We start from the raw sequence: 14,689 nt of genomic DNA, 5'->3' as shown, positions 1-14,689 counted from the left end.
CCTAGTGTGTGTGTGTGTGTGTCCCCTGCGGTTGGCTGGTACCCTGCCCAGAATTTGTTCCTGCCTTGCGCCCTGTGCTGGCTGGGATTGGCTCCAGCAGACCCCCATGACCCTGTGTTAGGATATAGCGGGTTGGCAAATGACTGACTGACTGACTGACTGACTATCAATCTATCTATCATATAGTGCCTTTCATATCTATGTATCTATCTATTATATAGTGCCTTTCACATCTATCTATCTATCTGTCATATAGTGCCTTTCATATCAATCTATCTATCTATCTATTTGTCATATAGTGCCTTTCATATCAATCTATCTATCTATCAATCTATCTGTCATATAGTGCCTTTCATATCAATCTATCTATCATATAGTGCCTTTCATATCTATGTATCTATTATATAGTGCCTTTCATATCAATCTATCTATCAATCTATCTATCATATAGTGCCTTTCATATCTATGTATCTATTATATAGTGCCTTTCACATCTATCAATCTATCTATCTATCTATCTATCACATAGTGCCTTTCATATCTATGTATCTATTGATTATATAGTGCCTTTCACATCTATCTATCTATTATATAGTGCCTTGCACATCTATCTATCTGTTATATAGTGCCTTTCATATCAATCAATCTATCTATCTATTATATAGTGCCTTTCACATCTATCTATCTATATATCTATCTAGGTGGCATGGTGCTGCCTCGCAGTAAGGAGACCTGGGTTTTCTTCCCGTGTCTGCGTGGGTTTCTTCCCACAGTCCAAAGACATGAAGGTCAGGTGGATTGGTGATTCTAAATTGTCCCTGGTGTGTGTTTGGTGTGTGTGTGTGTGTGTGTATGCCCTGTGGTGGGCTGGCGCCCTGTCCGGGGTTTGTTTCCTGCCTTGCACCCTGTGTTGGCTGGGATTGGCTCCAGCAGACCCCCATGACCCTGTGGTTATGATGTAGCGGGTTGGATTATGGATGGATGGATATTGTTTGGTTGCTAATTAAGGAAAAAAAGAAATAATTAGGTGGTCTGAGTCTTAAGTTGTGCATCAATTCAAATTAAAGAGTTAATTAGCAGCAAAATCTGCTCACTAATTAAGAAAAGGGTTAGAATGAAAACCTGCAGCCAGAGAAGCGTTCCAGGACTGGAGTTGGAGACCCCTGCCATAATGGATAGACTAAAAGGAATAGAGGCGTAACCCAGCCAAGGTGGTCCTCGGTTTCTGTCCCAGATAATGGGTGGATGAGGGACAAACGGATATTCTGATCAGGTCATCTCTCGGCATGAGAAGTGGCAGTGTTACCCCAGCCCAGTCTGGACACCCGTCTTCTGCTACTTTGATTTAACTGGCTGTAATGTCATCGTGCGTCACTCAGTGTTCATGTTCCACCACCCAAAGTAAAAGTCAGATATTTCATTTTCAGAATGTTAACAGCTGGAGAATTAGTTATGTTGTGCACATACAGTGGGTAACAGCAGAATTAGTTGGGAAATTCAGTAAAATTTTCACTTTGAATGTTATCCTTATTTCCATTGTGTGTTGGATTAAACTTCAAAGCACTATAAGAGTGTCCACGAACGTGTCAGGATTATTATACACTCATGGGCTGTGTGTCATTTTCAAGGGCAGATCTAAATCTGTCAGAATATAAGGTTATTAGTCAGAGAAGAAAGTGTACTGTGCAAGACTGAAAAACATCCAAACAAAAAAATAAAAATAAATTTATGTAAAAATAGAAAACACAGATAGTGGAATGTGGACAAAGAAACACCCCTCTGATTTAGAAGATCAAGTCTGTCTGTCGGTCAAATTGAATCGGGACGTTCAAGACAGGTGGGGGGGGTCACGCTCTGCTGTAACACATCTTTGAGGGAAGAAAGAAGGGGGGGGGGTCATATAGCATTTAAATGGCAAAACACTCACATTTAATTGTGGTGGTGAGTAGAGGAAGGATGTTCAGTTGTTTGTTTGTGTTTTCATTTTTGTATTACTCCTTAGTGCCACCAGTGGGTCCAAAACAGTATGGCTGAGTTTGAAGGCTTGCTTAGTTTGGGATACTTTAATTTTTTTTTTCCTAAGGGAAAAGCTTGAGCTCAGTAAAGTGTATAATTTCATTCAGTGAGGAGCAGCGCTTTTTAATTTGACAGACCTCAGCTTGTAACGAAGCAAAGAGCAAAACTGTGATCTGGAAATGGAGCAAAATCTCCATGGATTCATTATGATTGAAAATCAAAAATAAATGTAAAAAAAGTCTCAATTAGCATGAGCCGCCCTAATTCAGAGAGTTCAACAGAAATGTAAGATTTTAATTCAACAGCATAATAAACAAGAATTGTAGTGTAAGAGATTTTAAGACAAATAATAAAATATAGATAGATAGATAGATAGATAGATAGATAGATAGATAGATGCTTGCGCCTTCCCCTGACTGTGTGGGGGTGACCACCCTGGTTGTTTTGGGGATCACAGGTAGGGAGTTTGGAAGCTCAACTCTGTAGGGGCCCATGGTCGTCACCAGGGGGCGCCCCACTGCCTTCGGAGCCCTGGACCTCAGCACTTCCACCACACCCGGAAGTGGTGAGGGGAAGAGGAACGGGGTCACCCGGAGTGTTTCCGGGTGCGCAGCCGGCACTTCCGCTACACAGGGGAGTGTCGGCGGAGGAGTGTCGGAAAGCACCTGGAGCTCGTCCAGGTGTAGATATAAGGGGCCACCTCCCTCCAGTCGAGTCGGGTGGAAGAGGACAGAGTTCGGAGGAGAGGAGTGGAGGCGGACCAGAGAAGAAAAAGGCATTGTGTGAAGGCCTGGACTTGAAGGGGTGATTGGTGCTGCGGCACTGGTTTGATGCACTTATTTGTAAATAATATGTAATTTTAATTTGTAAATATATAAATGATGTTTTCTTGGAGGAAACAAGTGGATAGGGCTGGTGAGCTTTGTTGGGCTGAATGGCCTGTTCTTGTCTAGAGGGTTCTAATGTTCTAACATTGTAAATAAACATGTGTGTGGTGATCAACATCATGTCTACCTGTCTGTGTCCGGGCTGTACCCCTCAATAGATAGATAGATAGATAGATAGATAGATAGATAGATAGATAGATAGATAGATAGATAGATAGACAGATAGATAGATAGATAGATAGATAGATAGATGCCTTTGATGGTATGAACTTCCAGTAACCTGATCCTTCCTACCCTGATGGTTTATGGGTAATTGTCTTCAACATTACTCTTATCTCTTTTGTTGTTTATTTATTTATTTATTTATCTTCTTGCCCAGGGGCGACACGGTGGCGCAGTGGTAGCGCTGCTGCCTCGCAGTTAGGAGACCCGGTTCGCTCCCGGTCCTCCCTGCGTGGAGTTTGCATGTTCTCCCGTGTCTGCGTGGGTTTCCTCCGGGCACTCCGGTTTCCTCCCACAATCCAAAGACATGCAGGTTAGGTGGATTGGCAATTCTAAATTGGCCCTAGTGTGTGCTTGGTGTGTTTGTGTGTGTCCTGCGGTGGGTTGGCACCCTGCCCAGGATTGATTCCTGCCTTGTGCCCTGTGTTGGCTGGGATTGGCTCCAGCAGACCCCCGTGACCCTGTATTTGGATTCAGCGGGTTAGAAAATGGATGGATGGATGGATCTTCTTGCCCTGTGCTCTTGAAGCGTATGTGACAATAAAGATCTCCATTCTCTAAAGTCAGGACAGTTTAACGGTTTTGAGCTCAGCTAGGCTAGCGATTACGTCTCGTCGTTTTCTATCTAATTCTGTATTTTCCTCTTTTGTGACAGAACAGGCAGAAGTTTCATCTCACAGCAGAGGAAAGTGAACTGGCAAGCTGGAGACTTTAATTCTGACTCCTTTGACTCCTCGACCAGACTCTCTGTAGAAAAGTCACACGTGATGAACATTATTTGAATGTAATAATGAACTAAAGATGTATGTAAACCACGCAGGTTTGTCTGCTTAGATCAGCAGAGAGCAGACATTCCTCCTTTTCACTGTAAAGCTGAGACAGACAGACAGAGTGAGGGAGTTTGAATTACCTCTGGGGTGTCGACAAGAGGCAGCAGCTCGATGTGCTGTAGGTAGTCTTGGATCGTTTTGCCTTTAGGAATGGCGTAGCCCTTGTAGAAACAGAATTTGTCAGAGAAGGTGTTCTCCCCAAACCAGACTCGGGAGAAGGTGTTGAGCAAGTGCTTATCGAGATCATCCGTGACACGGCCACCGTACTGCACCTCTCCCAGCATATAGCGAACACAGCTCCAGTTGACGCCCCGCTTGATGTCCATCTCATCCAGGTGATTCTGAACGAACTGCACACTAGCAGTGAAGTCTGCTTGGTTGAATTCATAAGGAATATTCCAGCCCAGGGGACCAAACTTTCGTCTCTCCTGTAAGAAACAGAACAAGCAGAAGAACATAAGAAATGTTGGCAAGCGGGCGGAGATCATTCAGTCCGTCATTCAGAGCCGATACGTCTTAATACCTCAACCGGATACGTCTTCAAGGTTTCGAAGTGTTTGCTTCAGCTAGAACTGCACATCTGCTGCTCTTCAGTCACACATTAAGAGTGAACTCCGAAAATTAGACTTTTAAGTACAGTAATCGACTATAAATTACAGATGAAAAGATCTCGCATTGTCAGTCGTCAGACTCTTTTGTTAGGTTGCACCTCTGTGCTAAAATCATTCAAATTAATTTCCCCCTCTCCCTGAATACTCTCTCTCTCTCTTTCTCTTTGAGACAACTCGTTGCAGGTTCCCAAGACTCGACACAGAAAGTTTAGGAGCATCATTATATTATTATCTTCGGTGGCCATTTTTGGCCGAAAAAACGTTAATTAAAACACGATTCGTTTAACATGATGTTCTATGCACGTTTGTCTGAGCCCACAAAAAGCATTCGTTATTCTGAAAATTCTGTACAGTAATCCCTCCTCGATCACGGGGGTTGCGTTCCAGACCCCCCCGCAATAGGTGAAAATCTGCGAAGTAGAAACCATATGTTTGTATGGTTATTTTTATATATTTTAAGCCCTTATAAACTCTCCCACACTGTTTATAAATATTCCCCGCAGAGTTATACAGCATAAACCCTTTGTATTCTCTTAGATATTAGGTAAGATTCATTGAAATTATGTATATAAACACACTGTTTATATACAGTAAAACCTAAATATTATTTTAAAGATATTGAGTGTCTCCGATATCACATATGTTACAGCCATTACGATAGACAGGCCACCAGCAATAAATACGCACAATGCAACAAAACAGTATACAGTAAATGTGTGTACAGTGACACTAAACGTGTACATGTACTAAATACTGTAAGTAGAAAATTAATTATGGTTACTCACCAACAATGACACGATGACTTGTCCGATAACAATGAGTTTAATTTTACTGCACAACAAAGGAGAGCGTTACAGCTCTTCTAAAGGAGCCACTTCAGGCGATTGTGTAGCACTGCCGTTGTTCTTCTTCAATCCAAATCCCTAAAGCAGATTTCATCCAGACTGCTGCCTTATTACATCCACTTACAACTCGTTTTGCACCCTGGTTAAAAGGACACTGCGGCCATAGATCATATATTCCTTTCCTACTTTTAAATAAAAAGAATCGTAGCCTTCAACAAATCCAAAACGTTTACCTTTTCGGCAATCGTTAACATCTTCCGTTGGCGCTTGGGCACGGCCCCTGAAGCAGTAGCAGATCGTTTTGGAGCCATAATGAAGGGCTTGACTACGCACAAAGATAAACACAAAAGAGCACAACTCTTTACACAGCGAAACACGTTGATGCTGAATGAGCGAGACGAGACTTCCTGGTTCACACTGCATTCAGCACGCAGGAACTTAACTGCGTGCTCTGATTGGTTAGCTTCTCAGTCATCCGCCAATAGCATCCCTTGTATGAAATCAACTGGGCAAACCAACTGAGGAAGCATGTACAGGAGGTAAAAAGACACATTGTCCGCAGAACCCGCGAAGCAGCGAAAAATCCGCGTTATATATTTAGTTATGCTTACATATAAAATCCGCGATAGAGCGAAACCGCGAAAGTCAAAGCGCGATATAGCGAGGGATTACTGTATTCTCTATAATGGGATTTAACCTGTTTAAAGACACTTTGTTTTATTTGCCCTTTGAACCTGAGGCTTTTTTTTCTTTTAATATTTTGTTCCCCTCTCCTCTCTAAAAGCCATTTTTGAAAATTTTGAACTTTAAAATCCTGGGCCTGTGTAGGCTGTAGAAGCCTGCCTTTTGAGTTTGGGGCCAGGCTGCCTGGGGTGAGTTCTGTTTAGGACATTCAGATCTGGGAAGATGGCAGGACTGGGATCTTTGTGAGTGTGCGTTTTTTTTTTCAGTTTTTGTTTTTTAATACATTTGTAAAGACATGTTTTCACTTTGTCATTATGGGTTATTGAGTGTAGACTGATAGCCAAAGATAGCAAAAGTTTCCATTTAAATTGAAATCTACAACTGGGTGCAGAAAGTGAAGACGTCTGAAGCAGGGACGTGCGGTCAGGGGAGGCAGATAACAAATAACACTGCACTCTCCATCCCAAATAAGGATAACATAAAATAAATGTGTCCACTGGTCTGTGCGATACATCCATGTTCTGCATGATTCCAATAATTTTGATCATTTTTATAGTCAAATTCAATGTACTGGCGCATTTCCTGTTCAAATACAGGAGAGAAACGCGAGATGCGGCAGAGACGAGCCTCGCCTCACCTCGGACTGTGCTCTCCTCACACACTGGGTTGATGCCTGCAATTGGCGCGTGCCTGTCGCTGTCTCTCTGTATGTCGCCAATAGAAGGTCTGCAGACACCTTTATTATACACCCTGACTTTCCACAGTCTGGCTAATATCTTTAATAAATGTTTGTGATGTATTTAGTCTTGCTGATTGGACATAAAACCGCAGTAAAAAGGCACAAGCTGAGTGAGGCAGACAGTACCGTGCCGACCTGAAGGGGGCACATGTGAGCTAAACAGGTGCTCATTGCTGCTGTTCTTCTATGCAGAGGCGCCAATAAGTTAGCGACATCAGACAGTCAAGTGCGCTGCAGCGGGCCGTTTAGTTTTAGTTTTCATTCCGACTGACCGTCAAACTGGAAGATTAAGACTTTTAAAAACTAAACGAAATATAACGAGGACTTTTACAAGAAAGTGACGGAGATTTTCATGGAGAAGGACAGGCGCATGGACGTCATTTACAAATAAAGATAACGGCCATACACGGTTTTCAGTTTAATAAAAGATGGGATCAGACTAAGAAATAAAACAATCCAATATTTAAAGACTAAATTTTGACCTTAAATAAAATATTCTTTTGTTTTGCTTTTTATCCTTTTGTTGAACAGTCTGTATTAACTCTTTCAGGGCTGATATTGACTTCTGTCAAAAGGAGGAGTTGACGATGGCAATCAACCGTAAACTGTGCTAAAACCAACTGTTATGTTTTAGTTGGACTCTCGTTGCTAGAAGGTAAGTTAGCTTCATTAATGTGACCGAGATTTCTGAGTAGTAGGGCACAGACAAGGGCAAAACTGGCACTGACATAATGGCGAATGATCACAGCAAATACTTAAAGCAAAATACCCCAAGGATGACGTTTTGCCTATTATCTCTGAACTGGGACTATGACTTGCTGGACTCCGATTTTGATACAAGCAATCGAAAATGAATATGAGGTTCCAGCTTCAGCTGACTGGTCCCCAGCTAATGGTGGTGCTGAACGGGTTCAAGTAGCTGACACGCCTATGGCACTGCTTGCCTGGGAGGACTGCCACTTAACAATGATAAGAGGTAGAAACCAGACTGCAATGCACTGCGACCGCGACGCGAAGACAGCCTGGCAGCAAGCCTGCCGCACATTCTTGGCAAAGTGGCAGCCGCAGCATCCAGCAACAGATATTTTATATTGATTTCTTTGTGAAACCATTGCTTTTCAGAAACAATGTTTTTTGGAAAGAATATTCAGCCCTCAATGAGTTAAAATTGATCGTAAGCATCAGAATTAAAAGCTTTTAAAAACAACTAAATATTTCAATGAGGTCAAAATTGAAATCTGTTATTTTTTGCACACCTCTCTATACTTTCATTTGCATTGAATGAGAATGAATTGTGGAATTGCGACGGCAAATTTAAAACACATGGAGGGTGAGAAGCAAATGCGCTCTCTCCGCTCTCTCTCGCCGTTCTTTCTTAGCCAAACATGAACCTCACCAGTGTGTGTGTAAAGAATGAGATGAGATATGAAACATAACCAGCAGGCTGCCAACTAAATAGTGAATAAGCAACTAAATCTGACTCTGAAGGAGCTCCGGTTTCCTCCCACAGTCCAAAGACATGCAGGTTAGGTGTACCGGTGATCCTAAATTGTCCCAAGTGTGTGATTGGTGTGTGTTTGTGCCCTGCGGTGGGCTGGCACCCTGCCCGGGGTTTGTTTCCTGCCTTGTGCCCTGTGCTGGCTGGGATTGGCTCCAGCAGACCACCGTGACTCTGTGTTAGGGTATAGAGGGTGGGAGATTGGCTGGATGGGTAACAGCAGTTTTAGATAACATGAAGTCTTTTGTTCAGCATGTTTTGCTGTCTCCCTGAACCCCGATGGTTTAGTTTAGTGCACAGACTGGAGGAATTGGCTTTATGTTTTATGGAAAAGCCCTGTGGGTTTGCCCTTTGCCATGTCAGATTTCGATGCTATTTACTATACATTTTTTAACGGGTTGTACCCAGACATGTATCCTCATTTCAGAATCACATCTGGTCCCATGAGACTATAGAAGGTTCAATGCAAACGTTAATGCTGAATTCTATGTTTATTATTTAGATTTCAACCGGTCTTAGATAGGTAGGTCAGGTCAGGTTGGGGAGCATGCACTGGTACAGTGTGTTGCCACACCCACCACACGAGGAAACACCTCAGGATTCTGGTTGGCAACCCCCAGGCATACACATGGTCTCAGTTCCACCCTCCGGAAATGAGCCAGGTGTTACATGGGCATCCCCTTGGCCTGGTCCAGCCGTTTGGGTCCACAGGAAGGAGAATCCCATCGTAGTGCCGTAACTTACGTTCCCTCACAATGCAGGTAACGTGCCTTGTTCAGGACTCCGTGAACAACCGCTCATTAATCAAAAAGTCAAACCAGCAGTACCCATAGATTCTCCAAAGAGACACAGTCTCACAGGAATCCAGTCGCCGTTTTTGGTCACTGGATAGCGTCCATGTCTCACAAACAGGAAGCGCCAGGACTCTAAAGACTTGGACCTTCGTCCTTTTGCACAGATATCGGGAGCGCCACACAACCCTTTGCAGTGACCTCATGACCCCCCTGCAATTCCAATCAGTCTACTGACTTCATAGGAAGGGTCACCTGAGACATGAATGTCACTGCTGAGGTAAGAAAACCTCTCGACGAGGTCGACACTCTCTCTGTGCAGACATACACACTGCTCATGGCAGACCCCTGTGACCCTGTAGTTAGGATATAGCGGGTTGGACACCGACTCTGATGGAGTCACCAGCCATGAACCTCACCACACGTCACTGGTCTCTAGACTTTCAGATCCCACCCTAACTGCCTGGCTGCCTGCCCTGAGATGCCCTCAGGTTTGGTGACATGGCTGCTCCTCCTTTGTGTTCGGCACTCACTCACCTGCACTGTTGTATGCAGGAAGGCCACGCTGTACAGCAGAGGTTTCCACTGCGGCATGTTGCTGATATCCAGGAGCTCCTGGCTAATGCTGGTGTAGGTCCGCTTCAAGCCGGCTTTGACACCTGCGTTTAACAAAAGAAAATAAGAAAAAGGAACATTACAAATCTTATCACAAAAGTCCCCACAGATGACAGACTCGCGTTGCTACCAATATAATTATCTATTGAGATACGTGACACTTCAACTTCTGATTTCACATTTTGAATTTCCAAAGATGATTTCAAGAGCCACTGGCATTACTGATAGCGACTGGATTGTCGAGTTTTGCCGTTTTATCCAAAATGATCCTCCATATTTAATAACTGGAGAACAGAATTTTTATTTTAAGAAAAATAACAAAACAAATTAAAATATACAGCTTTCACTGCCGAACCTCATGCAGAATAGGAGTGACAATAGGAAAAATGCTTTCTTTTCACTTTTAGCAAAATGGAAACAATTGTAAGAAAACAAAGAAAAGCAACTCGTCTGTGGGGTTTGTTCAGTCAGGTCTGTGACTTAAGAATCAACCTCACCTTGAAAAGAGCGTCAAGGAAAAATAGGTGCGCGCTTTGGAAACCAGTGTTTCATAAATGTGCAGAGATTTTACTCAAAAAAGTTTTGTTGCATTTGAATGTGTCTTTGAATTTTGTGTGCAAGACTTTATACTTCCATCCATCCATCATCCGATCCGCTATATATCCTAACTACAGGGTCATGGGGGTCTGCTGGAGCCAATCCCAGGCAACAGAGGGTGCAGGAAACAAACCCTGGACAGGGTGCCAGCCCACCGCAGGGCACACACTAGGGACAATTTAGGATCGCCAATGCAACTAACCTGCATGTCTTTGGACTGTGAGAGGAAACCCACACAGACATGGGGAGAACATGCAAACTCCACGCAGGGAGGACCCGGGAAGCGAACCCAAATCTCCTTACTGCGAGGCAGCAGCACTACCCACTGCGCCACCGTGCCGCCCCTTCATGTATAAATTTGCCTTAAAAACGCAGTCTGATCTTCATGTACATTGCAATAATAAGTGACCAAGTAGTGTGGTAGACAGTAAGACGTTAGGGACTTTCAAAACTCGACTGGATGTTCTTTTAGAAGAAATAAGTAGACAGGACTGGCGAGCTTTGTTGGGCTGAATGGCCTGTTCTCGTCGAGAGTCTTCTAATGTTCTAATAATGAACAAACACAACATGTTTTAACTAAAAACTGCACAAATGATTGTGTTGTCCTTGTACATCTTGAACACGTCATTTGGACATCCATAGTAAGTGAACCCCCAGGCTAATAACTTCAAGAAAAGCTAACAGGACTCAGGAGTTAAACAGCCAATGAAACGAGACTGGAGGTGTGGCTTAGAGCTACTTTAACCAATTAACATTCCGAGAGGCTTCACAAGAAACATCTGCTGGCGTGAAGTGTGCCTCACAAAACAGAAACCGCAGAAGATCAACGATCAAGGAGCAGGAAGAATAACAAAGTAAATTCAAAGAGTTTAGATGTTCGTCCATCCACAGTTAGAGCAACCAGGTGATAAAGGAGGTGATTTAATACTGTGGGCGCTCTCCTTAGAGGTGGGCACCCAGCAAAGTGGACGTGAAAAGCACAACACAGAATGCTAAATGAGGTGAAAAAGACTCAACGAGTTACAGGAAAAGGCTTGAAGGAATCACCGGAACAGCTAAACATGGTGAGTGATAGATAGATAGATAGATAGATAGAATGAAAGGCACAATATAATAGATAGATAGATAGATAGATAGATAGATAGATAGATAGGCACTATATTATAGATAGATAGATAGATAGATAGATAGATAGATTGAAAGGCACTATATAATAGATAGATAGATAATGGATGGATGGATAGATAGAATGAAAGGCACTATATAATAGATAGATAGATAGATAGAATGAAAGGCACTATATAATAAATAGACAGATAGATAGATAGATAGAAAGGCACTATAGATAATAGATAGGATAGGCACTATATGATAGATAGATAGATAGATAGATAGAATGAAAGGCACTATATAATAAATAGATAGATAGATAGATAGATAGATAGATAGATAGATAGATAGATTGAAAGATAGATAGATGGATAGATAGATAGAATGAAAGGCACTATATAATAGATAGATAGATAGATAGATAGAATGAAAGGCACTATATAATAGATAGATAGATAGATAGATAGATAGATAGATTGATAGATAGGCACTATATAATAGATAGATAGATAGATGAAAGGCACTATATAATAGATAGATAGATACATGGATAGATAGATAGATAGAATGAAAGGCACTATATAATAAATAGATAGATATAGAATGAAAGGCACTATATAATAGATAGATAGATAGATAGATAGATAGATAGAATGAAAGGCACTATATAATAAATAGACAGATAGATAGATAGATGATAGAAGAATGAAAGGCACTATATAATAGATAGATAGATAGATAGATAGATAGATAGATAGAAAATGAAAGGCACTATATAATAGATAGATAGATAGAATGAAAGGCACTATATAATAGATAGATAGATAGAATGAAAGGCACTATATAAATGATAGATAGATAGATAGATAGATAGATAGATAGACTATATAATAAATAGATAGATAGATAGAATGAAAGGCACTATATAAATGATAGATAGATAGATAGATAGATAGATAGATAGATAGATAGATAGATAGATAGATAGATAGATAGATAGATGACCTCCTGATGATGTTGATGATGATTCCTGAGTTTCCGTTCTCACCTTGAGGCGGTTCATTAGTAAATTTGATGGAGGACTGCAGCAGGTTGATTGGGAATTTGGGGTGCACCTCGGTGGTGATCCAGGTGCGGCAGCCCTCATGCATGGTCTCGGCGGTGGTGATGGTGTCCAGGAGTTCGTCTAAGAAATCCAAGCCCAGATGGCAGTTCTGCAGCAGAAGCCAGCCCCCGTCCTGCATGCTCTGATTTAGCAGGCGCCTGGCGTGGACCTCCTGCCCCTGGCCCATTGAAATGGCGCGGCATGGAGTGTTCTGGAAGACACAATGAAAACATGAGTGAGGCTTGATGAGTGACTTCGAGCTCAAGTTGAAAGCCAGCAGGAGTGGAGTGCGTGAGAGCTCAGTGTCATTTATAACCTCGACCTTTTTTTCTTGCTTATTGGCATACTGTGGTGTTTAGACTGAGGCAGCAAACTCATAAGGAAAAATAAATAAATAACATCATAGCTGCCATGCCCTCTATGAATCACACTGGTGGAGCAGAACAATAAAATGATTTGTGTGGCGTTTGCCGTTTTTCAGAGTGTAATAATTTTCTCTGTTAGTGAGCAGACAGAAGCAAAGGCCCACATCAGAGATTTCGGAGGTGGTGGTCGTATTTCCAGTAGCCCTGTGACTGACAGGAGTCATTTTGATTAACTGGTGTTTACTGTCAGGGTACTCTGGGGGGGGTTGTTCACCAAGGGACATCATTATGATGTGACACATTAGTGATCTGACACCTACAGCAGTACACTTGGCGACAGGTGCGTCTTCTCAGGAGCCAAGGTTGATGCCACAGCAGGAAGGGTCATTAGTGAAGCACATTCTGCTTGACTTCTGACAGTTAAAATGATGAGGGGGGCCAACTAACCGAAAATGAGCCAACAAAGAACTTTTACTGGAATAAACGAGAAGCAAGCAGATGGGATCATCACAAACCACACGCAAAAAGGGGCAGCAACAGAAAGACGGGGAGCCGACCGTAATCGGTGCCATTACCTTTGTTTTAGCGAGACGCTCAATGTTTTCTGTTGGATCCGAGCCCATCGACAGGAAGCAGATCATTGGGGTCTGGCTGTCACTCTCTGCCCACATGCCATCCATGTCTAAAATGACACCTTCTGCGTATCTCGTCCCAAGAGACTCTGCAATGTAGTGGCGAGCCTAAAAATAAAACCAAGAGAAATGCAGGGACATGGAATATCTTCTTAGGCATATTAGTACAATTGATATACAGCATTACTATCATTAATGACTGAAAATTGTATTAAAATGAATGAACAAATAAACTTTATATCAAAACATATCATATATGTAATATCCGTAAAAACGTAAAAATAAAGCAACTCTCCATAGAAGGCCCACCAGGTCAGAAATGAATCTGAAGGCCAAGGACTGCATGTTGTAATGGGTGGCATTCAAAGACTGGCATCTCTGCCAGGATTGACGTCCTTCCTTTACCTGGCAGGAAGGCCCAGGTGTCAAAAGGACAGGGAGAGGGGGGCAGGATGTTCCCTGCCTTAGCCAGGAGGATGGCAGCAGATACCAGGACAGAAGTGGGCATGCTGGCATTCCAGCAGGGGGTGGACCGAAGAGCCATACCTGGCAGAGAGGGGAGTGACCCCTGTGCCTAAGAAAACAAAAGCGGATCCCCCTAAATGACTACATGGCTCCTTTGAGTGACTAATGCTGGGACACATTGGGGTTAGGGTTCGTCGCACATGTGCACATAGAAGACACCTTGAGGGCTTATCTAACGGTAATTTCACCCTGAGTCGAGGGTTATTATTATTATTATCATGATTATTATTAATATTATTATTAATAAGCTGATGATTATTATTATGAGTATTATGGTTATGATTATTATTATTATGATTATTATTATTATGAGTATTATTATTATGATTATTATTAGTATTATGAGCATTCTTATTATGATTATTATTATGATTAGTATTATTATTATTATGAGTCTTATGGTTATGATTATTAATATTATGATTAATATTATGATTATTATTATTATTATGAGTATTATTATGATTATAATTATTATTATTATTATTATGATTATTAATATGATTATTATGAGTATTATTATGATTAATATTATGAGTATTTTATTATGATTATTATTATTATGAGTATTATTATGATTATGATTATTATTAATGTGATTATTATTATTATGATTA

At 41.8% G+C, this 14,689-nt stretch overlaps 1 protein-coding gene across 1 annotated transcript in view; it reads right to left on the bottom strand.

The window, feature by feature from the left end:
• The window catches only part of LOC120529941 (dynein heavy chain 5, axonemal-like), a 370,325-nt gene that overhangs the window by 26,372 nt on the left and 329,264 nt on the right, over window positions 1-14,689 (bottom strand). The window contains exons 63-66 of the mRNA XM_039754150.1: window positions 13,491-13,655; window positions 12,494-12,761; window positions 9,661-9,782; window positions 4,036-4,383 (exon numbers count right to left, since the gene is read on the bottom strand). Of these exons, the coding sequence (XP_039610084.1) occupies window positions 4,036-4,383; window positions 9,661-9,782; window positions 12,494-12,761; window positions 13,491-13,655 (903 nt within the window). The remainder of the gene's footprint in view (window positions 1-4,035; window positions 4,384-9,660; window positions 9,783-12,493; window positions 12,762-13,490; window positions 13,656-14,689) is intronic.

The sequence above is a fragment of the Polypterus senegalus genome, chromosome 5, assembly GCF_016835505.1.
Source record: "Polypterus senegalus isolate Bchr_013 chromosome 5, ASM1683550v1, whole genome shotgun sequence".
Taxonomy (NCBI): Eukaryota; Metazoa; Chordata; class Cladistia; order Polypteriformes; family Polypteridae; genus Polypterus; species Polypterus senegalus.
The sequence above is the reverse complement of the archived record's forward strand: the minus strand, read 5'-3'. Positions and strand labels throughout refer to the sequence as shown.